Source organism: Nipponia nippon, unplaced genomic scaffold, assembly GCF_047370975.1.
Source record: "Nipponia nippon isolate SJK-2023a ecotype South Korea unplaced genomic scaffold, ASM4737097v1 scaffold_6, whole genome shotgun sequence".
NCBI lineage: Eukaryota > Metazoa > Chordata > Aves > Pelecaniformes > Threskiornithidae > Nipponia > Nipponia nippon.
The window spans coordinates 48,624,835-48,649,909 of record NW_028262380.1 but is presented as its reverse complement, the minus strand read 5'-3'; the positions used below and the strand labels follow the sequence as shown (position 1 = coordinate 48,649,909).

Below are 25,075 nucleotides of genomic sequence, written 5' to 3'. Positions count from 1 at the left end.
TTTTGGGTTTCTTGTGTTTTAGAGGTTCTTGTGGAAACCTGAAATTGTCTCTGAGGGGATAAAGTTAGGCATGGGTTTCTCTAACGCGGCACTTTGATGCTCCCCTTTGCTTGTGTTGCGGGAGCTTAAGCACTGGAGAGTCTAAATGAATCTGGATTAAACTTTAGACGTGCAATTATTTTGTGGTGAAATACCAAAGCATTGGCATATGGGCTGAGTATTTGAAAAATGGGGAAATTTGCTTATACACATGTGTCTGTGTGTTGGTATATATGTACATATTCATATATATGTATATCTGTGTACGTACTTGTACGTACGTACTTGTACATATATATTCACACTCCTGTGTGTATGTGTATACGTATATACACACATGAGATGATAGTTTCTGTGGGTGTAGCCTGCAAACACCGCTTTCAGTTTTATTTTCCTGTTACAATGATATCTCTAGGGTTAGTCCAAAGTGTGCTATAAAAGGATTTTTCTCTTCACTCTCTTGGCGAAGAATAGCTCACGGGCTAATCAAGGCTGAACTCCAGGTAAGCGATGAGTGAATCATCTAACAGCAAACATTGAGCACTGATAAAACAGGTTATGAGACGGTGTGCCTAGAGGTAAGGAGGGAAATACGTCTTGCTGGTCATTTCAAAGAGAGGGTCAGAGAGAGAGGTAGGAGAAGCCTTGGCTTTCACACAGTACGCTCTTACTGCAGACCCAGACTTTTATGGGTTGGCACATTTAAAAGTACTGATAGCATTACTGCTGTTACGCCAATCAGATCCCCGAGGTGGGAATTCCCCTGCTTATACTGCCAAGGCTGATGATAGGTTTAGTGGGAAGGAAACAGCAGTGTGAGAGGAAGCTGGGTAAAGAGCGATCAGTAAAAGAGAGATGAAACACAACATAGGTTAACCAGCATGCAGGCACCGGCGCTGGAACTGGCATCCCCAGGAATGTTTTCTGCACAGAGGTGAGTTTGCAGGCAAGTGGAGGCTGGAGACTCAGGGAAAGAGAGTGGAGCTGCAACACCAGAGCAAGAGGCAAGGCGGGAGCACTGGGAAGATGCTATCTAATCTCTGCCACCAAGTCTGAGCCCTTTGCATGGGGGATTCAGGGTGCTTGGGGCTGCTGGGCAGGGGCCAGCTCCTGCCGGAGTGCAGGGTGGTGAGGGATTTCTGGCTGCCAGCAGAAGTGGAACAGGCAGCTGCAATCACAGGCAGCTGGCAGGGCTGCATGGCAGGCAGGCAGCAAAAGGAAGGCTTGCCGGGAGAGCCAGGACATGCTGATGGGAGCAATGTCCTTCAGGAAAGGCGAGGGAGGAAAGCAGCAAATTAAAAAGAGACAAGTCGGGTCAGACTGTGTGATTTCTGCTCAGTTTCCTCATGGGAGGGTGCCTTGTATGTGCTTTATCCTGTTTGTATGTTGTCCCACTTGTGTGTCGATACCGGCTGCCCAGAGAAGGCTGGGTGTGAAGGTGGGCTGCGTTTGTTTTAGAAATTCAACCAGGAAAGAGCTCATTAAGCAATGGTCTCAGGGCAGTGGGATCAGCTACCTCCTCACCTAACTGCCCTGTTGCACATCCTCTGTGTCAGAAACAAGAAGAGGCATGCGTGGGGGGGGTGTGTATACACATACATACTACTAAGGCAATGCTGGTGGGTGATAGCTAGGACATATGTAACCCACACACAACCAAGTGGAAAGAAGCAGCTTTCCCCAGTCTGCTTGTGGATCGATCTCTTCACCAACCAGTGATCCTCCCACTGCAGACTCCATAGAACTGCTCAAATTTACCAGCCCTCATTTAGCCCGATAGCGTTCCCCAAGCTAGAATCAATTTGCACGCTACTGGCACGCTTTATTTTAGCAGTTACTTTAGCCTTTAGCATTTGCTAGCATTTATAGAACCTCATTCTGTTGGCACTCATGTTTTTTTTTAAGAATATGTGCATATTTCCTCAAATACTTCTACTCGCCTGGGCCAGGGAAGATAACCCTGAGCATGTCTCATGTCTCGGACCCTTTGTCCCTAACCCAGAAACACTTTGAATGTCTAGTTCATCACAGCGCCTTATGGTATAAAGGCATCTGTGCATGTTTCTGTATTTTTTAGTTGCATTTCAATTTCTATGCGGCTTTTTTTCTTCCCAGCACAAAAAAAAGTGATTCCTTGGTAGGGCAATGATATCGTGGAGTGGGGCTCTATTTCTGAGTGGGTGCAGAGAGGCCTGAAATGACCCTGTAAGTCAGGGTCTTAAGCTGAATTATTAGACAGGAATTGGAAGGGGAAAAGAATGGCTGAAAATGAATGAGGGTGGGAATGGGATTTCCCTGAGTGTCTGCTCACATTACAGATGAGCAAAAAAAACTGGAAGAGATGCTCAGAGAAGTGACAATAAAGAAAAGCATCCTGTACCACCAAATGGGCTTCAGTCCTGCAGTCCTTGGTTCGTTTCAGACTGTTAAGGTGGGGAGCCATAAGGCTCAGCTGGTATTTTCCACGCAGTACCTGCCCAGTTCCCTTCTGTGCTGCCAATTTTCCATCTGTAAATAACCTACCTATAGATAGATTTTGATCAGCCAGGTTGCCTGGTTGTTTCTTTTTCTAACAGTAAGCATTTTGATGGTAACTTTAAAAATACCACTTAAATTTGTTGCTTGTGAAACTTCTCTTACTCATAGCTTTGCTCCTATGGCCTACAGCACTGTGTTATCCAGCCAGACTTGCAAGACCAAAAAGGACCCGTAAAAGAGCCTCAGCTGGACAGCAGGTGGGTGTAACTACAGATTGCAATTCTTTGGGTGGGATTCACATGGACAAATATCTAGGTATCATCTAAACTGTGGTGCTCCATTTTAAGTCGATGGGGTCATCTCTCTGAGTCATTGCATCTTAATGTGGGTGTCCAGGAGACATGATGTGAATTGCCCCTAAAAGTTGTTATTTCTCTCCATTGACTTTGGAGGACGTAGTAGGACCAGCTCAGCTTTGGGCATCTAAAGACAGGGGAGAGGACTGTGTCCTTCAAGAGCCAAAGCTCTACATCAGAGAGAGACAGAGGTTAGGGGAAAATAACACAAGAGGTCAAAATGTTTATAGTCCTTCAGGTGGGAGGAGATGGAATGTTGAAAAAATTATCCACAGCTTTTCCTCCTCTCCCCATGTGCCCAAACAATCTCAGCTGATTCTGCCCCTTTTGAATAATTGTAAGCAACTCTGGCTAAAAATAACACAACTAGAAGGGTAGGACTTGTCTGTATGAACTTGCCTGCATGGGTCAGCTATTGTAAAACAAATTAGAGTATGAATTCAAAGTACAGTAGATCTTCTGCAGAGAGTCTCAGTGGGATGACTGAAGCAGGAAGTGCTTCTCAGTGAACCCATCTAACCTGATTAACCTGACACAGAGCCCACGATGATCTCTGGGAACTTGTTCATTGGCCTCTTTGGGGTTGGTTCACTTTTTTCACCCTCAGTAAAATACCTACTGAGGTAGAGGAGTTTGTGACACACTGGGGAAACTTATACTTTAAAAGTGCTCTTTGATCCTTGTCAAGAAAGCATGAACAAAAAAAGGGTTCTAATTCAATATGTAATAAGGGTATTGAAGGGAAAACAGTCCTCTCAGTCTTCAAGAATTGTTTTTCCAACTCCTCAGAGGCACAGAAGAACTAAAGTCACCTTGTTGGAAGTACAGACGGGCTGGATATTGCAGGAAGCTCTGTAACACAAAAAGCCATGTCAAATCAGTACTATGAAAGGCACAACTGTGAGAGGAAAGAGAAGTGACACAGGATTCACAGCTGTGTGGCTTCTCTTGAATCATTTCAGTCCAGAAGATGAGGAACAGGCTGTGGGTCTGGAAAAAGCTGATCTAGTCCAGCTATCTGATCTGACCTGCATGAGGCTCCAAAAGCCCCTGGCTCTTCCTCATGGCTGGGCCTGACCTTCTCTCTGCCACAGAGACCCAAAGCAGAAAAAGCCACTGGCAGAAGAGAAGGATGTGACAGTAAAAAGGAAGAGCTAAGAGTTGGTACGTTACGATGGTCAGTTTTCCCAGCTTAAGTTTCATTAGCAAGTATCGGACTGATGGCAACATGATAATGATGGCCTACACAGACATCCAGGCAAATATTTGTTTCCCTGCTCCTAGCACATTTACAATCAGAATAGCCAAAGGCAGACAAAATGAGGAAAGGGACTGAAACATATACAGCCCTCTTCTCCCTATTGTCAGAATTGAGATTAGACATATGCTTGAAATGAGTAATAAATGTGAACATCACTATCTCCCGCAAGACGCTGACTCTTCTTGATGTAACCAGGATTTGAAACACATACAGGAGACTCCCTGTAGTAAAAAATGAATACACAAAATAATATTCACAGATCCATATGAAAAAGACCTAAGGCGGGGCTGAGGGGGGATGTATGGGGACTATTTCCTAAACAAGCGAAGGATCAGATTAGTGATAATGTTGTGATTACTCAGATGTTTAGCTGAATCTGCAAAAGATTTGTGCAGCTGTTAATTGATTTGATAGTCCTCATTCCAAAATCAGAAACCACAGGGAAAAAAAAAAGAGTAAATTCAACGTATGTAGCATTTAACAAATGATTCTGGAATATTTGTGTACAATATGCCTTTTTTGACTAATCTGTTTCATCTCTGAACAGTGTTAAAACCAAACATATTTATAGTGCCTTCAACAGGACAGAACAGTAAAAGTTATGTTTTAGATATATCCAAAATGTACCTTATTCAAAACTAACTGTACATTGCATACTTGCTCTGACTGTGTTTCATATTTTAGGCAAAATAATGACTGTACACACCTGGCACGTGTGGGCCATCTACATGGTCTTAGCTGCGAACCTCTCTGAAGAGCAAGTGCTGAAGCAGGCTTGCCCTTCATGCGATGGAACTCAGCTTTGCAACTGCTCTTCCATGGGCTTGGACTTCATTCCCCCAGGGCTCACAGGCAAAATCACAACGTTAAACCTGGCCCACAACAGGATAAAGCACATCCGATCCCAGGACCTGCAGCAAGCTGTGAACCTGAGAGTCCTGCTGCTGCAGTCCAACAAAATCAGCTCGATAGACAAGGACTCGTTTCGCTCCCTCAGGAAACTGGAGCTCTTGGACTTATCAAATAACAGCCTGGCTCACTTGTCCCCTGCGTGGTTTGGGCACCTTTTTTCGCTCCAGCACCTCCACCTGCAAGGGAACTCCTACAGAGACCTGGGGGAAAGTTCCCCCTTTTCTAGGCTGAGGAACCTGAGCTCTCTCCTCCTGGGCAACCCGCGGTTCTCCATGATAAGGCAAGGGAACTTTGAGGGCATCGAGCTTCTCGACAAGTTGTGGATTGACGGTGGCAATCTCAGTCAGTACGAGCCGGGAAGTTTGAAATCCATTAAGAAGATAAATCACATGATCATAAACATAAGTAGTATTAATGTATTCTCAGCAATTGTCAGGGACCTTCTGCACTCTGTCACTTGGTTAGAAGTGAGAAACATAGCATTCAGTATACCTGCTGAAATGCAACTATTGAGAGTCATGTCGTCTTCTTTTGCACAGAAAATTTCTTTTAAACAGACCTCATTAACAGATGCTACTGTGCCTGACATTATCAGGATTTTAGAAGATATGCCAAAATTAGTGGAGTTGGAGATGACAGACTGTAAACTCCTGGGAACCGGACGATGGCAAATACAAATTCAAGCAAACCAATCACAGACTCTTAGAGTTCTCACAATAGAGAAATTAGATATAGAAAAATTTTATTTGTTTACAGATCTTCAGCCTGTGGTAGGTCTACTATCTCTTTTTACCAAAGTCACAGTTGAAAACACCAAGGTCTTCTTGGTACCATGCAGCCTCTCACGACACCTTGTGTCATTAGAGTATCTTGACCTTAGTGCGAATTTGCTTGGAGACCAGAGTTTGGAGCATTCGGCCTGTCAGGGTGGTTGGCCCTCACTACAAACTCTCAATTTAAGTCAGAATTCACTGAGTGACTTTAAAATGACAGGCAAAAGTTTGTCTCATCTAAGAAACCTGATTCTCTTAGATATTAGTCAAAATAATTTTGGTGAGATTCCCGATGTGTGTGAATGGCCAGAAAACCTGAAGTATTTAAACCTCTCCAGCACTCAAATTCCTAAACTAACGACTTGCATTCCCCCAACTCTGGAAGTTTTGGATGTTAGCGCTAACAACCTGAAGGAGTTTGGACTGCAACTCCCATTCCTGAAGGAGCTGTACCTCGCAAAAAACCAGCTGAAGACCTTGCCTGGTGCCGCACCCATTCCTAACTTAGTGGCCATGTCAGTCAGAAGAAACAAGCTCAACAGTTTCTCCAGGGAAGAGTTTGAGTCCTTCAAGAAAATGGAGCTGCTGGATGCCAGCGACAACAACTTCATCTGCTCCTGTGAATTCCTCTCCTTCATCCAGCACGAGGCCGGGATAGCCCAGGTGCTGGTGGGGTGGCCAGACAAGTACGTCTGTGACTCTCCCCTGGCAGTGAGAGGGGCGCAGGTTGGAGCCGTGCACCTCTCCCTCATGGAGTGCCACAGGTCCCTCTTGGTGTCATTGATCTGCGCCCTGGTGTTCCTGGTCATCCTCGTCCTCGTGGCCATCGGCTACAAGTACCACGCGGTCTGGTACCTGAGAATGACCTGGGCATGGCTCCGAGCCAAGCGGAAGCCCAAGCGAGCCCCCCCGAAGGACATCTGCTACGACGCTTTTGTCTCCTACAGCGAGAACGACTCCGACTGGGTGGAAAACGTAATGGTGCGGGAGCTGGAGCAGGCCTGCCCCCCCTTCCGGCTCTGCCTCCATAAGCGGGACTTTGTGCCTGGGAAGTGGATCGTGGACAACATCATCGACTCCATAGAGAAGAGCCACAAAACTCTCTTTGTGCTGTCCGAGCACTTTGTGCAGAGCGAGTGGTGCAAGTACGAGCTGGACTTCTCGCACTTCCGCCTCTTTGACGAGAACAACGATGCAGCGATTCTTGTCCTCCTGGAGCCCATCCAGAGCCAAGCGATTCCCAAGAGGTTCTGCAAGCTGCGGAAGATCATGAACACAAAGACCTACCTGGAGTGGCCTCTTGAAGAAGCACAGCAGGAGATGTTTTGGTTTAATTTGAAAATAGCTCTAAAATCCTAGACAGGGACGTTAAAGAATGAATATGTAGCAAATGTAATCTGGATTTGCTTCCCTTGCCTGTTCGTCCCATTCCCTATCTTTACCTTGAGAACAGAGAGCTGAGCTACTGTAAGTTCTATTACTTTCTGTGAGATTATTTTCTTTTGGCAGCCGTGGTTGTGAATTGTTGTACTGGTTTGGGCTGGAATAGAGTTAATTTTCTTCATAGTTGCTCCTATGGTGCTGTATTTTGGATTTGTGACCAAAAGAGTGCTGATAACACCGGGATGTTTTAGTTATTGCTGAACAGTGCTTGCACAGCATCAAAGCCTTTCCTGCTTCTCACACTGTCCTAGGCTGGGGGTACATGATAATTTTGAAGGGGACACAGCTGGGCCAGCTGATCTCAGCTGACCAAAGGAATGTCCCATACCATATAACATCATGCTCCACAATAAAAGTTGTGGGGAAGAAAGAGGAAGGGAGGACATTTGGAGATGGTGTTTGTCTTCCCAAGTAACTGTTATGCGTGATGGAGCCCTGCTTTCATGGAAATGGCTAAACATCCACCTGCTGATGGGAAGGAGTGAATGAATTCCTTGTTTTGCTTTGCTTGTTTGCGCGGCTGCTGCTTTACCTATCGAACTGTCTTTATCTCAACCCACGAGTTTTCTCACTTTTACCCTTCCAATTCTCTCCCCATCCCACTGCGGGGGAGTGAGCGAGCAGCTGTGCAGTGCTGAGCTGCCTTCTGGGGTTAAACCACAACAATTGTCTACAGACGTTCATCAGCCATGTTAGCAAAACTGTTTCATTTAAATATTTAATGATTAATAGTTGTTTAGATATACAGCTATGTAGTTTATATAACTTTATCTTTGCAAAAGCTTTAGGAGAGAGCCTGCCCAGCCAAGGGTTTTTCTGCATTCTTTGTATAAACCACTTCTAATCAAATGCAATGAATGTCAGTTTGTGCAGCAAGGATTTTTGTCCTAGCTCTCCTAGTTAGTGGATCTAAGGACTGATTCTCAGCAGTATTTCACAGTCACTGTAAGTTAAACGTCCAGCTCTCCCGAGGATCGTGGCAGCAAGGCTTAATGTAAAAATGCACTTTCACACTGTGGTTCTGGCTGTTGTAGCATATATGTTTTATGGCAGACAACTTTCTCCGTGAAAGACACCTACAGACAACGACTTCTGTCTAGTTTCATTGTACCATATGTGGGAATAGATGCTTCAGAGTAGAGCAAGTCAAAAGAGTATTCGGACCCAAATGGAGTTTAAGCTATTCTCAGCTAGAATGTGGGAAACACTAATATATATGTAGTCTTTGAATTCAACACCATATTCCTCTCTGATCAGCAGCCTTAGCACAGGCATGAAAAGGGTGTTTCCTACCTTTCTGCTCTATCTGTAAACATAATCCACAAAATCAGAGGGGGTAGGGAGCATCCCACCTCAGACATTGTGTTTGCTGTCAGCTGGGGCCATGTTTTCTCGAGAAGATTGCTGGGACAAGGCCTCTAATTGCTGAAAAAACGGAATCAATGGGAGACACTGGCACCAGGCTCTTCCTTCAGAGGTGATTTAAAAACAAAGGGGTATCTTAGGTGATACCTGCCTTGCAGCCACAGGAAATTTCAGATGAACCCTAACAGCTTGAATCTGGTAGGCCAGAGGGACAACTAACTTCTGGATCATTTCAGGGCTTAGCCACAGTGTAGGACATTTCCAGGCACGTACAGAAGCAGACCTTAAAAGCCTTCACGTGGAAAGGCCTACAGCATTTTGCTGTATCTGTGATGAGATCATGTCCAAGTTAGCGTTTTTATTGTTGTGTTTTGGTCTTGGGCATCTAACATACAAAATATCTGTTCAAACACCTCAATATTTGTAATTGAGTTGGTCATTGGAAGTGTCATCTCACAGCTAGTTACCTGTTGTGTTACTGCTTTTAGGAAGTTCTTCTCTGCACAGCCAACATGTCAGTGAGAGCAGAAGTCCCCCTGCCCTTTGCCAGCCATTGAGAAGGCTGAGGACAAACATTCTTCCATTACACCCACAATTAGGTAACTCTGACAGTGTAACGCAAATGAACGAGTTATTTATGTGCACTTTTGCATATATGAATACAGGCATAACGCATGATAACAGTTATTAACTTTGCTACTTCACCTAAGCAAACAAAGCCACCTTCTTTCTACGTACTTAAGATTTGCTCTTTCTTTCATTTACTTCATGTTTTTTTAATTGCATCATGTCATATTTTTAGCATCTGAACGTTACCTTCATCGGTAGATGGCTTCACGCAATCTCTGCTTTATTCTCATATATATATATTAAAGTGTAAATTAAGCTAATCTGTATTTCTGATTTCTAATAACAATGTAAAGATTCTTAAAATACTGATCATATTTCATCTGAGCTCAAAAGCTACTTCAGCTAGGCTAATTACATTTTTAAGACCAGTTTCTCTGATTCCTAAGCAGAACTGCCCATTCTTGCATAAACACGCTGGGTTTCAATTCCTCACAGTGTGGTCAGGGTAGTATAGATGTCAAATATTTGGCCACTAAGCAGCAAGACATGCATCCATTTTGACCTGGGTGGGTTTTTTGGTTGTTTGGTATTTTTTTTTTTTTGTTATTTTTAAAAGAAGCAATAGCAACATATGGAATTGGCAGTTAGGGATCGTAACTTCGTCCTCCTGTGTTTGAGAAGCTGGTTATTGGAAGTTGGGCCTTTTGAGCATGGTGACAGTAAGTCAAAGAGGACTTAGTGCAGGACCTCCACATATAGGCCTATCTGACTACCAAGCACACCATAAACGTTGCTGTGGTTAGAGCTTTTTGTAAATGGCTATTGGAAGATGTATGAGTTAGTTACAATGCAAGAGCTGCTGAAAGAGGTGAGGGAAAAAAAGCTAGTGGTAATCTTGTATTACCTTACATTAAGCAAATGAACAAACTATTTGGGTGCCATTTTTCAGAATTTGCTTCGTATAAAGCCATTATTTGACTTAAAATTCTTCTTATCTGCTGCACAATTTTCTGTAGTCAGAATTTCAACAGGAAGCCACTACCAATATTTTTAATAATGAAAAAAACTTAAAATATTTATTTTCCTTTTTTTTTTTCAGGGGATATTCATTCTAAGAAATAAGTCCTTTTTTTTTCCTAGCACAATCTTCCCATTAAAGGCAGCAATTTCTTTTACTACTTATTTGAGAAAATAAAAAAATGCTTTAATAGCATGCTGTACAGTCTTGCTGTAATGCAAAAAGAGTCACGATCCTGCAAAAGGGTGTATAGCACACCAGAGTTCAACCAACTGCTATTTTCTTGTCTTTTAAAATTAAGTACAGAATATGCATATTATTGTAGACATGTAAATATCCAACACTTTGCATTCTTGTTAATAATCTGAGTCCTATTCTAGACCCAGTGAGTAATTAATGCCTTGGATGATGCCTATAACAACCGGTTGCCAAAACACCAGATAGCAGAGCCAGTCCGAAAGTTGTCCATACAATATGTGTGCATTCCCACCTAATCTGTTGTTAAGGAAACTGGAGAGAAAATGCAACAATAGGTAAATCTTGGTGTTTTTCTTAGCCAGAATCAAATAAAAAATATTGGGTTAAAATTTTGAAATGCCTTCTTTTCGACTCTTCTAATTTACTTCCTTTTTTATAGAGGTAAGGTTAAAATTAAATATCCTTCTCACATATGGTTAAAATAGGGTTGAAAAAAGTAAGCCAAACTTTGCTTCCACTCAAGCAGGTTTCTACCAATGCAGCAGGAGATCTTCAACTATTATTTCATTTGCTAAAGGAAAAATGTTTACTAACTACTAAGAAAAGGGAGAAAAAACCAGCACTTGTTCTGAAAGTGGATTATATCAATTTTGTTATTTCATTAAAGAGCAAAATCCACTGTGTGGTCTTTCTAAAACTGTGATTTACATTCTTTAAAATGTTCCTCTCATTATAAAAATGATTTCCGGATGTCTTAAAATCAAGAAGGAAAATAAATATGCACTTTTCTTTTCCTAGCTTTCTTGGGGTCTTAGATAAGATAAAGCCAAACAGAACTATCATCTTCCCTAAATATAATTGTTCTTTAATAATAATTGGTTTTTCATTTATTTAATGTGGCCATCTCATCCCTCCACTGCAGATCAAAACAGGAATTAGTAAGTAATCAGCCTGCGGTTTAGAAAATACAAATCAAAAGCACACTTGTTAGGGAGAGGGTATGGGTTACTTAACATCCTCTTCAAATCAACTTTCTCAGGGCAGTACGGGCAAGTCTGGTTCTTGCCAACAATGCACCAACCACAGACGCAGGATTTGTGAAACCTGGCATCAGGTGTATTGTTAAGGAATCTTTCAAATATAAACAAGGCCCACTGCATACATCTGCAAACCTAGTCAAACCATCAACAGATAATTTTAATGACTGACCATGGGTACTGCCTTGTTTTATAACCGAGCAGTTTCAAATGACTTAAAATATTTAGAATATTTAGAATTATTTTAAAGTTGAATCCAATGTCCTGAACATCCAGACCGGTATTCATATTTTCCAGCTCGCAAGAAGCCACGATACTTTTATGAACTGCAGAAGGGGGTGATTAGTAAGATTGTTCCAGCATGCATGTGATACCTTTTGTTTTAGTTTCCGGAATGCAAAATGCTGAGTTGTTTGGTAACCCCGAGTATGAGACGCTGGGTCTTCTGTCAGGCTGTAGGGTATGTATGTGCCATCGTTTGAGAAGGATTCCACACCTGCCTTAAAACTACCCAGCAAACACAGCCCAGACACAGCCAGAGGAAATCCTCTGCAGTACAGGGGAGCCTGAATTAGCAGGCCTGACCAATGGGTCAGCATGCCTGGTCCAACATACTGCCAGGCACACCCACACAGGCTGTGCACAAAGTACCTGGAAGGCAGATTTAGGCCTGAAACCGTAGGGTTACAGCCACCCTTGCATCAGTTTGTCTGTCAAAGAGCTGCATGGCCTCAACTTGTGTCACAGAACTGAAATATATTTCATGCTCCTGTTTTTACTTTTGTACTATATTGTTTCTGAATGTGGTTTTGGTTCCTTTTTTTCTTGGTACTTATTGCCATTGTTATTATTTTTTAAAGCAGCACAAAAGAGGAGAAAACAACAGTTCCACAATTACATGGAAAGGATACACATGATTACAGGACAGCTGGTAGGTATTTTCAATGATCCCTTCTTCATTTATATCCACAAAAATTTTATGCCTGCAGACTGTGCAGATGTCATTGGACAAATTACTTGTTGGTATGCCACTGATGCTGTAAAACTGTCAAGATCAAGTTTACAGGGAAAAAAAAGGAGCCAAAGAACAACAAAATATTTGCTTAGAGTCAAGGATGCATAAACACATTTTAAGTGCCATCACAGAGAAGGACAGCATGAAAATGGCTACAGTTGTCTTCTTAGTTTACTAGTGCCAGGATGCACAGTTACTAAGAAATAATTAAATCTTATTGCTGATGCAAGAACTTTAGCAACCATCTGCTTGATTTTAAGTAACTGGGACATAAAAGAATTGTGCTGAGATAATCACCTTATTTGGAAAGGGAAGATAAGAGCTATAAAAAGGAAAGGGCAAGAAGAGTCTTTCACAGACATTGGGGAAGTAAGCAGCTTGTCTTCCTATGGCAATTAAGAAAATTATGTAGTCTCTTGTACATAGGGACCTGCCTGTTGGAAACCCCAAATCAAGCCCTGGCATATGTCACTGGCTACTACTTCATTAAGGCTATTCTTCTAATCATAAGATTGACAAGGGAGTTCAACAGTTTGTCCATGGCACAAGAACACCTCTCCTCAAGGAGAAGTGAGGTTAGTGTACTGCAAGAGTATCCAGTAGACCTACTCTCATGAACCTAGGGGCAAAAGAGAGTCAAGAGCTCACATCCAGTCCTTGCAAGTGGTATTCAGGAGGATGATCCCCAGCACTTACACCAATGGTGGAAGCCATGTTGTCAGAACAAATCTCTGCAAGGTCTCTTCCCATCACTCCATAGTACAGTCCATAAAAAAGCAGTGTCACAGCAAAATTCACGGAGTCGCCAGACTCAATTCTGTCATAAAACGACAACAGAGTACTCGGGTGAGTCTGTTCTTGACCAAAATGCCAGAATAAAATACCAACAAGATTTTTACTCCAGTTAGCTCCTGCCTCCTTCAAACTGCACGTTTAGTTTCATTTTCTTTTGCAGCAGCAGACACCCTCATGCTTGAAGTATCAATATGCTTGATGGCAAGCAATGTTGAAAGTAGGCTATGAACTGCTTTTGGAGCCACAGCTACTCAGCTCTGTTATAGGAAGGCCAAGCTGACAGATTTTCTTGTAGAAAGGGACTTTGCTTAGAGCCTTATTATACAGAACAATTAGATATATTTTGTTGTTTTGCAGAAGCAACAAGATCAGCGAAATCTCAATAAGGTGTAAGATGCCAGTCAAAGAAATGTTAAGTTTCTGTAGCTGAATGAGCCCACTTTCCTCTTGAATACAAATTCCTCAGAATAAAATCTTTGCTATATTGCAGCAAGCAGTATTTAACCCCTTACCCCAAAAAAACCCAACCCAGCAGAGTCTGCAAAAATGTTAACATCTCTTGTCACCTCTCTGAGATTGTATGTGTTACAGGGCTTGGGAGACTGAAACCTGGCTACCAAATACTCATAAAACTGGAGCTTCTCAACATTGAAAAGGACTTGTCATTTCTGCTGCAACAGGGCACCAAGTAAGAACCTTTAAAATAGAGCTAACAAATTTTGTAGTTATATCTTTAAAATACACTGGTGGGGGAATTTAGCTGGTTAAATAAAATACCTCAACAGAATAAAGCTTAACAGTATTGGTAACACAAGACTGCTAAGTTTCTGCCAAGAATTTTGCATCAGAGCTACGTATTTTTGGGTTAATCAACTATAAAATGTATGGGCAATAAATCTGACAATTAAAGGAACAGCTGATTTACGTATCTGCAGTATCTCTCCAATACCTCCAAGAAGTGTTGGACTTACAGCAGATGCATTATGTAGTTGATCTACACGCTCTTGAGGAATCCCTGGAATTTCTGGTCAGACAGCGCCTCAGACAGAGTCCAGCACAGTAGCTCTGACTGGGCTGCTAGTCAGACATAAGTCCTGGGCAAACATAAAGAAAATTCAAATTCTACCCAAGCAAAAATTCTAGCTGGATTAAGAGGTTAGGTTGAGAATCATCTGGACATACAATATTGTCTTTGGCAATAGCAAAATAAAAAGAGGAGAACCCCCTAGCAACAAACATAATTATCAGAAAGAATTATAATGTGTTTTTGATATGAATGTGCTTATCTATTTTTATCCTTTATGTCAAACCTTTTTATGTCTCATCTCCTTCAGATACGTAAACGAAGGACTGAGGATTAACTCAGCAGTTAAATTAGGGGATTAAATGAGCGAACAGAGTGGCTGAATGAAGTTTCAGGTTTTTCCCCTCTTCACACCACAAACACAAGTTGTAAAATGACTAAATATCAAACTTCAGACCAACTATGCAATAATAAAAATCAAGAAGTAACAGAACCTACAGCTACACAGCGTAAAAGGGGTTTCATATGTTGAGGTGGGTGGTGTAGAGACCAGTATGGAGCAATTTCACTGCAAACAAAGTAAAATCTATGAAATAGGAAACCATAACAGTTGCCAATCCCAATTTTACCTGATGATACCTACCTAAACAATAAATTAAATCCTAAGATGGTAAACATTATGGCTAGATAACCCACAATACCAATTGCATAACTCAGTTTATAGATCAGGACAAACCATTTGTAGATCAACCTATGGATAAGAGAAAAGAAAGACTGCTCAAGACCTTGTGTATTTTGCAGAGTGGCACAAAATGCCACATACGTAGCTTCTACTGAAGTATTCATATAAATTCAATAGTTTTACACTTGTATATTTCTCCCTTACTTAAAGGTGAATAAAAATGTATAATACAGGAAAAAGTACAAGAAAAAAACCAAACAAACACCTTTTTGTTTTGCTTCAGTCTTCACAAGAAATGGTAATTGTGAACAGATTGCTAACATAATTAACAGTTGGGAATTATGAAGGAAGGAGACATAGGCCAGAACAGGACAAGAACAGATAAAAAACAACTGCGGTAAGTTAGATATAGTCAAGTCAGTATACCACCAATGAAATTTATCTGAAATACTTAAAAGTTAGCAGAAGCAATCTCTGAACCATTAATAATTGTCTTTGCGAGCCCAGGGTGGAGAGGTGGAGTTTCAGAAGACTGGAGAAAGAAGAATACAGACCTCTCTTTAGGAAGGCAGAGGGAGCTTTAAGGAATAAATTCAGACTATTTGGTGTATATACCAAATGGAGCTCTTCAGGCTCAATAACACCTGGGATCATTGCTGATGGTAAGAGTCTGCAGAATGAAAAACTAAGATGGAACTGATGGAATGAATTTAATTTTAACTCATTTAATTCTTTTTCATTTGCACGTCATGTTTGATAAACACTGGTTTAGAGAAATTTATTCATACTGCAGTTGGAAGATTCCTTCAAATTCAACTGCTAATGGCCCTTTTTGTAACCTGTGAGGATTTGTTCCAGGGAAATTCTTATTCGCTCTTCTCCTTCTATGGGTTTCCTTTAAGAAACAATACCATAAAACCCCAAACCAAGGCAAAAACAACAAAAAAGGACATACTGTGGTGTTCTTCCTGAGAGAGGCTTGCGGGTTGCTCTGAAAATGATGCAACTGGTAATAACTGAGAGCATTCCCCACATGGACAGAGATCTCCACCAGTAAAGTCTGATGGTGAAATAAAGAGGAACAACCCACATCTGCAGTAGTGTGACTAACTGTTGGCAAAATTGAGACAGTCATTTCAAAATAATGACATCCTACAGTTTCATTTTGCATGGTTAGGTTTGATTAACAGATTGCCAAACTGTAAAACTCATTCAAAAAAATGTGACTTGTCCAGCATCTGACACAGGAGGGCCTTTGACCCTAGAATAATGATGTTAGTCTGCCTTGCACCCTGTAAATAATTAGTAATCCCACTGTAATAAATGGTTATAACACTGACATACAACGTATCAGACCGCCACATCCTATCCTCAAAACACTAAACTGACTATTGAGAGAATTAATGCTACTGAAAAAAAAAAACATTAAAGTTTGTTTTCTAACTCAAATTATATATGGTGACCACAGGGCTAAAGCTTTGGGAGCAAGTTTTCTGAAACCGGTGGAGGCAGTTTGGCCTTTAAGCCTTAGAGCTGCTCTTATGAACTTTCAGAAAGGCACATTTGGCTGCATTAATTTGGGATGCTGCTCAGTTACAGAACCACACATATTGTTCTACAAATATCTGAAACCCACTGAAGAGTCAAAATCTCTGTAATGTCAGTTCTCTCCATGACCGCATTAATAAACCGTGCATTTGGGATTGTGGAAGCCTGGTGATGACAAAGATAAAGCAAGACTGACTTTAATATGTGTTTGTAGAGTTAGCTCCTGCAGCTTTACAGAAAGGCTACTAAAAATAATTAAAAAAAAAATCTGAGGAGAGATGGTTTTCAAATTTATGTTTGGTTTGGGGTGGGAAGGTTTTTTAAAAGCTAACAAAAAGCACAATCCACCTAGAGTAAAAAAGCTATTTCTATGGAAGATGAATCTCCTTTCTTAACCCAAAAAGTAGAATTCTGAAGGAATGTGTATTACTCCTTGTGAAACCTAACACAGTTTTGCCACAGATTTCAACTGAAGCAGGACTGATTCTTCTTCTTCTCCTCCTGAGAAAAACGAGAAACTCTTAAAAAAAATCCCCCCAAACCCCAGAAAGCATGCAACTATTATGCAAACTGATATTTCAAAATATAAGTATAAATAAATTAACAGATAGAAGCACCTGTAAAAGATAATGATGTGGCATCATTAGATCACATCACTGTTATGCGTTTCTCCACCCTGCAGCCCTGGCTTTACGGGACCACGGTTTGCTGCTTGTGACCATGAAAGCGACAGAGCTCCTTGCGTGCCACGCAGCCCTGCTGGCATGCCACAGGTCAGTGGTCCCTACACGTCCCTGATCGTGGAGCCTGAGGTCTCCTGGCCTTCACTGAAGGCCACCAAGGGCTCCCTGCTGCCTGCCTGCCTGCCTTGCTACCGTCCAGCGTGATCCCCCTCCAATGTGCTTACGTACTGTGGGTTGCTTTTTTTTCAGTAGACTGAAAGCAAAGTCTAAATTTAAGTGGCAAAGCCAAAACTGAAAGGGCACACATCTTCAGTAAAGTAGCTACTTTCTAATACAAATCTATCACAGAACCTTGTTATCATGTTAGCTGCAAAATGAAATGCTAATTAATTAAAAAATGGTACCACAGCCTCCTCTCGGGTGATGCTGTTATCAGATCAATTGGTATATATTGTTTGCAGTAATTGTTTCGAATTTCCTTATTGACTTTTATGTCTTCCAGATTGTTAATTTTAATACTATTAGCCTCTACATTAAATTCATGAGTATTTTGTCATGTAAATGAGGACAAAGATAGGAATTGAGCCATACAGAGGAAAACCCCAGTATTGATTTATTATTAATACTGGAAGGTCACCATCTGGACAATTCCATAAAATAATACATCTGCATTGCTGCTAAATGGGAGCTTTAACATCTGGATCATATTATTCCAAATTTTCCTCATCCACCCATCATAGCAAGAGGAATTTCCTGACAAATCAGATTGCTGCCCAAAGGTAAAATGTTTTTCTCATTACTGTACTTTAAATGAGCTCAAAAAGACCTAGAACTGAAGTCAGCATCAGCATCATAGACAACTTTCCCATCTTCTAATTATGCAGATTCAATAGGTCATACAAGCACCAACTGAAAAATGTCCATCTGTCTTCTGCTTCCCTCACAACACTCCCCTGACTCTGAGCGAGTAAGAATGCCTATCACCAGCAAATTCAACAGAAGAGCATTATTCCGCTATCCTTTCCATCTTATAGCATATGGTGAAAACTGCATACATAAAGAAAATAACTGCGTAATAATTAGATTTATTGTGACAGACCGACCTTACCAGAACTTGTTAACTTGGCAACGCAAGCTAACTGGCTCTCTAAAAATCTAGCCTCTTTTGATGTAGACGTATTCAAATACTCAAAAACATATGCATGGAAGAAATAATAAATCAGCTGTTTGGGATTTTTTAAGGTTTAAATTAATACGCTTATACTTGACAGAACTTTGGAAATTGGCAGGGATTTCTATATTAAGTAAATCAACTAACCTTATTTTCAAGATTTGCCTCATTACTTAGGTATCAAATCAATGCTGTCATAACTACGCTGCTTCATTTTTCAACTCTATTCCAAAGTAAGCTCTCATTACATGACTGCCACATGATACAAGATGTTTAATCAGTAAAATGGGCAACTACCTATGGGACCAGAAGTAAGGCTTTTGTATTTGAGATTGTTCTGAGACCATGACAAATCTGCCTTTCTATCTCAGATATTTTAAGACTTCTATTATGCCAGGGGAGAACAACTTTGCCCACATATATTTATTTAATTTCATCAATGGACAGCTTCCAATGGCAAGCAAATTGCATTATAAGAATGAGGTGAGTACCTGATAGTTAGAATTTTCTTTGGGAAAATACAGAGTCAGAATACTAATAAGCTTTTTCCTTCCTTCCCCATTTGATATGCCAGACTCCTGCTTTTATGTTGAGAAAAAAATTATAGGATAGGCTAGGACAGGATAGGAATGGTTTTTCAAAGATCGTAATTCTCTGACTAGCATTCTTCGTTGCCACCCCACATCCCAGAGCGCATACTACAGTTGCGAGCACATAATTGCCTGCACCTCACTGAGTCAGAGGAATGCAAAATTTGTGAGTGAAATGGAGAAATGAGAGCATTGTCTGAACACAGATAAAAACCTATTGAAAATCAGGTTGTCACAATGCAAATTAGCAGAACACAGGCTCCATATTTATTTTTGAAAATCTCAAATAACAAAATTCTCAAAAGTAACTGAGAAGCAATTATTTTCTCTAATCTGCTTCCTCATCATATGGACGTTAACCCCAAACGGTCAGCTACCATCTAGAAGAAACAACACAATTGTCAGAGTGAGCCTACATTTTATTTTAGGCTAAGACTTACTAGAAAAACCTCTTCCTTATTTCTTCTCCCCCCCCCCCATGCTAGGATCATACCCATGTTACTTTATATGTAGCCATCTGGTGAAGGGCAATCTCTTTCTTCTTGCCAAAATTACCCACAGCTGAGCCTTGGTTGCTTTGCTGCAACTTTTTTGCTCTTGCCTCTTTGAAATAGGAGCCTTCCCCAGCATGCCTTTTTTTTTTTTCTTTCTTTTTTCAGGAGACATTTTACATTCTCGATAAGCCTGGTTAAGGCTCTTTTGGAAGGTACAGGCTGTTGCTGTTTCTCTTGCATCTAGTAAGTAGTTGCTGCTTTTTATTTTTTGTTCTTTTTGAGCAAGCTAATGAGTGCCCTTTCCATTTAGGGCTGGTTTTATGCTCCCTTTGACCTTCATTTCCTTTTTCTTTTAAAAAGAAACCAAACTTTTCTTTTTTACATGTTTGCAAAGCACTTTGAAGGGGAGGGTGGGAGTCAATCACTGCAGTCCTTTGCTTTATTGCTACTAACAGGACTGTGCAATTCTCTCTGAGCTCTTACTATGTCTGAGAATAGCATGAGCATCTAGAGCAGGGATGTATACACGCAAACAGCCACCATGACCTCAAAGAATCAAACAGAAAGGTTTGTTAGCTGATGCTGCCTTCCAAGCCATGACATGCAATGGAGAGCTGGCTACTTGTATTATTGATCTCTTGGGACAGAACACAGAAAAGAAAGCAGTTCTTGGTCAGAGAAAAGGAGCCTTAGGTTTACCCCCCCCCCCTCAAAAATAATGCGTTCTCCCTCCTCATCTGTTTTCCCTTCTCTTTTGCTCCTAAAGATGCAAGCATGTTGTTACAAGCAGGGGAAAGTGTTTGGTTTCTTCTCTTCAGTATTAGACGCTGTTGTGCATAACCTATATGTGAACTATACAGGCATAAACCAACAGGTCAAAAGCTGGATGGCAAGTAAGAGAAACACATAAGCAAGCAAAAGTAGAGGGCTGTTTTCTCTTTAGTAAGCATGTGGTTGTTTTTCAAATTTTGACTTATTTAAATGTTTCCTACCAAATCAAACAAAAATTATATGCACATGAACGCAAGCATAATAACTGCCACCTGGAAGAACTGTAACGCAGAAGTCTAGACCTGCCTGTACTTAGGGAAGCAGTAGAATTATTTTCCTTGTTGTTTATTTTTATGTCAAATGGACAATTTCCTTTATGCATTAACTAAGTTGTTTAAGTCCTAAATGCGACCATCTTTACAGTTTCTGCCTCTAAATCAGAAGGTTTCTTCATTTGATGCGACAATGTATACTAGTTATTTTTCATCTATCTATCTTGTGTACGGATCTCATTAATCATTCAACTGTGTATCTTAATGTTTGTCCTATTTGTTAGTCTTCAAAGTACAGTGGGTCAGATTTTGGCAGTTACCATACTGGTAGAAATTTGTAACTTTAACATTGCTGCATGACATGCTTTTAAAGAAAGCAACCTAATGCAATGAGATCGACAGTGTGTTCGAAAACTATACAAAAGTGTCTGGATATGAAACATGAGGGCAGCTGTAACATAATACACAAACTTGTAAGTTGTTTTGGTGACCAACACGCTTGAGTTACCTAACATGGAATAAATGCAATAAACCATCTACTGGCAGAGACCCACTGCGAGTAGCGTTCACTATTATAAAGTAACTTCATAATAGATAGGTGGTAGGTGTGAGAATATATTACTCTCCCAACTAAACAGAGCGTGAAGCGGAACTGCCAAAACTCGGTGCAAAGTGAACTTCAGCTTCTGGTGGTACTATTTTTACTGAAAGAGGCTCTGCTTCAGTTCCTCTTTTACTGGAGAAAGAGGCCTTGCTGCTGCCACACAGCTATGCACTGAAAATTGAGGCCCCAAGATGTTTCTGGCACAGACGTTTTGTTTATTTTAAAACGCACTGCAAAAACACAAAAACCATCACAAAGTCTTATTAAAGTGTTGTGATGGTTGTAGTTGTACTGGAGCCTCCCTAAATTAGACTAAATGCATTTAAAGTATATTTTTTCCATACTGGCTATGTCACTTTGTAGGTGTGACTGACTCTTGTAAACTAACAGTTGGGAATGAAGCTTCAGTTGCTGAAGACTAAGTTACACAAGTAATAGGACTGTAACAAGTGTAGGCTATTGGCGTTTTTGACAGAGGTTAAGCCTATGTAGTACACATAACTAAGTACTGCTAAGGAGGATAATGCCAAAGCAACACCGAGTGCATGCTTCTTAGACTCCCACGGGCTTTCCCAGGCAGACCGTGACTTTCCCAGCTGCTCATCATATGCATACTTGGAGTTCAAGTGTGTTTCAGCACTGATTTGATACCTGTCTCGTGCAAAATATTTTCAATGAAAAACAAAGACATGGACAGTCTGAGTGACTTCAGTCGCTTCAGTGTTGTGTTCTTTATTCTAAATGTCTGTTGAAATCAGTAAGGCAGAAATTGATAGGAAAGAAATACTTGAAAAGCTCTGAACTGAGATGCTAACATGAACATAAAATGAATCATACAGCAGAATTGGTCTAGAAGAGGAGTTAAAGAGAACATAATGGTAACGTAGTATCATATACGATTATACTATACGTGCTCAGGTATTGTGTGCGCTCAGGGTTAGGAGTACGTGTTTGTAAATGTAGAGTTAGTGACATGAAGCTAAAATCCTCAATGAGCTACGCTACCTGGGACTTCATTAGGCAATTCATCTGTATATATGTTGCCATGACGAACATTTCATCACCGTTCCTAACTCTGTAAAGTATAGCTGAAGAGCCTGTTTCACAATCTCTGTATTGCAATTTTATGCCACTGTGAAACTCCACTAACAGTAAAGCTGTCATAGATCAGGCTGGTTTTATATCCCATAGTAAACCAGTTTCTGTAAATTGTATCAAGGTTTCATTCTTTAGTGTTTAACAGGCCTGTCAAATCAGGGGGTATGATCCTTCAGAGTCTGAGGAGCAATTAGATAAAGTATTGATCATGACAGTTATTGATGTCACTGCTATTAAGAAGTTCAGTTACCAAAAACTGGATTTCAATCTACAGATGGCTTAGGACACTCATCAGCTGATGAAGATGGAAAAGCTAAGAAGCTGTTTGTGTGCTTAAAATTCTACCTGTCTGAAATATCTGTGTAATCCCCATTATTGTTTAACATTTACTTACAACTCAAATTGCTTTTCAAGGACCGGCCTTTTCTGAGATGCCTCTTTTTTTAACTATTGAATAGGGAGGTCAGGGGTGGAAATCATGTCACTAGTTTTCTCAGGTTTGCGGAGAAGTCTGGTAGGGGAAAGGAAGTGAGCTGAAGCACCGTAAGCCCCAGTTTTAGCACCTTAACCACAAGACAAATTTTCTCTCTTATTAGGCATGTGTGTGAGCAACTTGATGAATAGGGGTCTTGGATTCTCTCAGTGAACCCTCTGTAGCATTACTTCAGCTAGATAAGGGTAGTGACTTTGTTCTCCTGCCTAGTCCATTATTAGACAGTTGTTTGAAAACTCAAAGCCTTTTCCTTAAAAGCTTTACCCTACTAAAGACTGACCACAGCATCAATATGCATACAGAGAAAATAAAATACCAGTTGTTTTTTCTTCCTACATAACAGCTATTCTCCACCTGACTGAAAGTCATGGCTTGATGCTTTCCACAGAGGCTCAGTTGTCTTACCAGATGTAAATGCTTAAAGAATATGTCATGACTCCCAACTTTTACCTGAGAAAGATGATGTCTTAACCACTACAGCTCTAAAACCGCTGTCTTTCTGACAAGCTGTTCACATTGTACGATCAACAGTGTCTTTGCTTCCATTGAACAAGCACAGTCTGGGCAACAACCAAGGTTGCAATGAGAAAAAGAACCATCTCCATACGCATTGACTCACAGCCATGGTGCTTCACATGCATTTTCTGATGTTGCAACCTGAAAAGAAAATATGCATGCTATTTAAAAAAAAAAAAAGTCTAGATTGATTTGTTATACCTAGAGGTGACAGTAAGCCTATGTATGAGAGATACTTTGTGAGGAAATAGGTTAGTGTTGTTGTGCATGAAGATATAAGGTAACCAACTAGATGAGAATACTTGGTCTCTGTAACTGGAACTATTATCCTGAAAAAGGAAATGTAAAGTAATGGGCAGAGAGTCGTCTTTTTTATTTTCTTTTTCTAGTAACTCAGTCCTGAACATAAATATAGCCACAAATGCATAGTGGCTATGAATTTTAAGCAGACATTTCATAATCGCAGATCTGAGCCCCGAATAATCTTTTAGGTAAATGCAAACTCAGAAGTGGGCTAAAACCCCTGTTTTGTTTCCTTCCCTATAAAGTGAGAACTGTAGCTGGTATTTATCTTCCTTCTAGAGTTAATGAAAGTTTCCTTGAGCCCCTAAGAAAGGAGGGGATTGTCTTGGAGCTATAAATCAGCCTCCTTCATAACTAAGGCTGAGTGATCTTCTGTGTTAGATTGGAGCCTCATGCCCCTGTAGTAAGGATCTTGATCTTCATCTGACCTTGACCCAAATTAACCTGGATGTTAGTTTTCCTCTGACCTGGAGCTTTCTGGGCCTACGTTTCAGCACTCAACAGCACCTCCTGGCTTCTAGATCTGTGTATGCACTGAGTGCACCCCAACTGCACCCTGAAACGAAGCTGAAGAGACAGACATGCACTGTCTCCCTTCCCCTTCCCTGCTTTGTTCCCTGTGGGGAGAAACACCGTGCGTATGGGGTGGAAGGGAGCTGCAGCATGTTCTGGTTGATGCCTGCCCTGGACACAGCCAGTGTTAAAACAGTTGGGAACCAGATTTGAGCAAGGAACCATGCAAAAGCCCGAAGCCATTCTTTGCTGCTATTACTTGCTATCCCATGCTGGCCAAACTTTGAATCCAATTAAAAGTTTTGACTTTGCAGAAATCTGGATATAAGTTTAAAACGTGGTTCTTTCCCATCCCTTCTTCAGAAGCAAAAGTGCAACAGAAGCCACACTTTTTTTCCATTTAAAAAGAAATGGCTACATGATGGATGCTGCACTCGGATGCCACAGCACCAAAGTGGGTACTGATACCAGTGTCAAACGTCTTTCTTCCCAGCTTTACGCAAGTACCACACAGTACCACATCTTCTTTGCCGGCAGCATGCTTGCGCTAAGCACCTCGAAGCAGCTCATCGGTGCGGTCCACTCGGTGTCCCTCAGGCCGCAATCACGGGTGCCCCCTTACGGGCAGCGCACCGGCGCCGGGCGTGCTGGCGGGGCAAGCCTACAGCTGGAGATAGCATAATTAATGTGCATCCTAAGAAAAGGGAAGGCGGCAACATGGAGATAAGCTTTTCCTTTCCACCCCCCCTCAAGCAGGCATTAAAATGATGGTTAAAGGACCATTTCTTTATATTAGACTTGCAAGGACAGGAAGCGTTATATTTATTGTACCTAAAGGAAAACATTGTACTACAACAGCAATCTCTGTAATGATTGCTGTAAAGCTGTTCCCTATTTTGTTTTGCTGAGGAACTGATTAAGCTGACAGAATAAAAAGTTCCAGTAAAACTTTTCAAGAAGAGGAAATTCTTTACTAACTACACTTCTGTGAACAAAACGTTAAAGGTTTCTGGTATCGCTGTAAATGTACAATTCATTTAACAAAACATTTGC

At 41.0% G+C, this 25,075-nt stretch overlaps 2 protein-coding genes across 3 annotated transcripts; one reads left to right on the top strand and one right to left on the bottom strand.

Moving 5' to 3' along the window:
- Positions 1–876: 876 nt before the first annotated feature.
- Positions 877–9,676, top strand: TLR2 (toll like receptor 2). Of its 2 annotated transcripts, none has more exons than XM_087736301.1 (3): positions 877–973; positions 2,686–2,774; positions 4,819–9,676. In XM_087736301.1, exon 3 carries the CDS (start codon positions 4,827–4,829, stop codon positions 7,176–7,178), a length of 2,352 nt encoding a protein of 783 aa, XP_087592427.1. In that variant the 5' UTR covers positions 877–973; positions 2,686–2,774; positions 4,819–4,826; the 3' UTR covers positions 7,179–9,676. The 2 variants fall into 2 exon arrangements, with proteins under 2 accessions (XP_087592427.1, XP_087592428.1); XM_087736302.1 differs by having other exon boundaries at positions 900–973; positions 2,707–2,774.
- Positions 9,677–10,079: 403 nt separating this feature from the next.
- On the bottom strand, positions 10,080–24,592 carry RNF175 (ring finger protein 175). Its single transcript, XM_009474893.2, is given in 8 exon segments — positions 10,080–10,705; positions 11,396–11,517; positions 12,362–12,495; positions 13,162–13,282; positions 14,928–15,035; positions 15,922–16,076; positions 23,206–23,347; positions 24,540–24,592. Coding segments are annotated over 8 exon segments (954 nt in total). The 3' UTR covers positions 10,080–10,586.
- Positions 24,593–25,075: the final 483 nt, after the last annotated feature.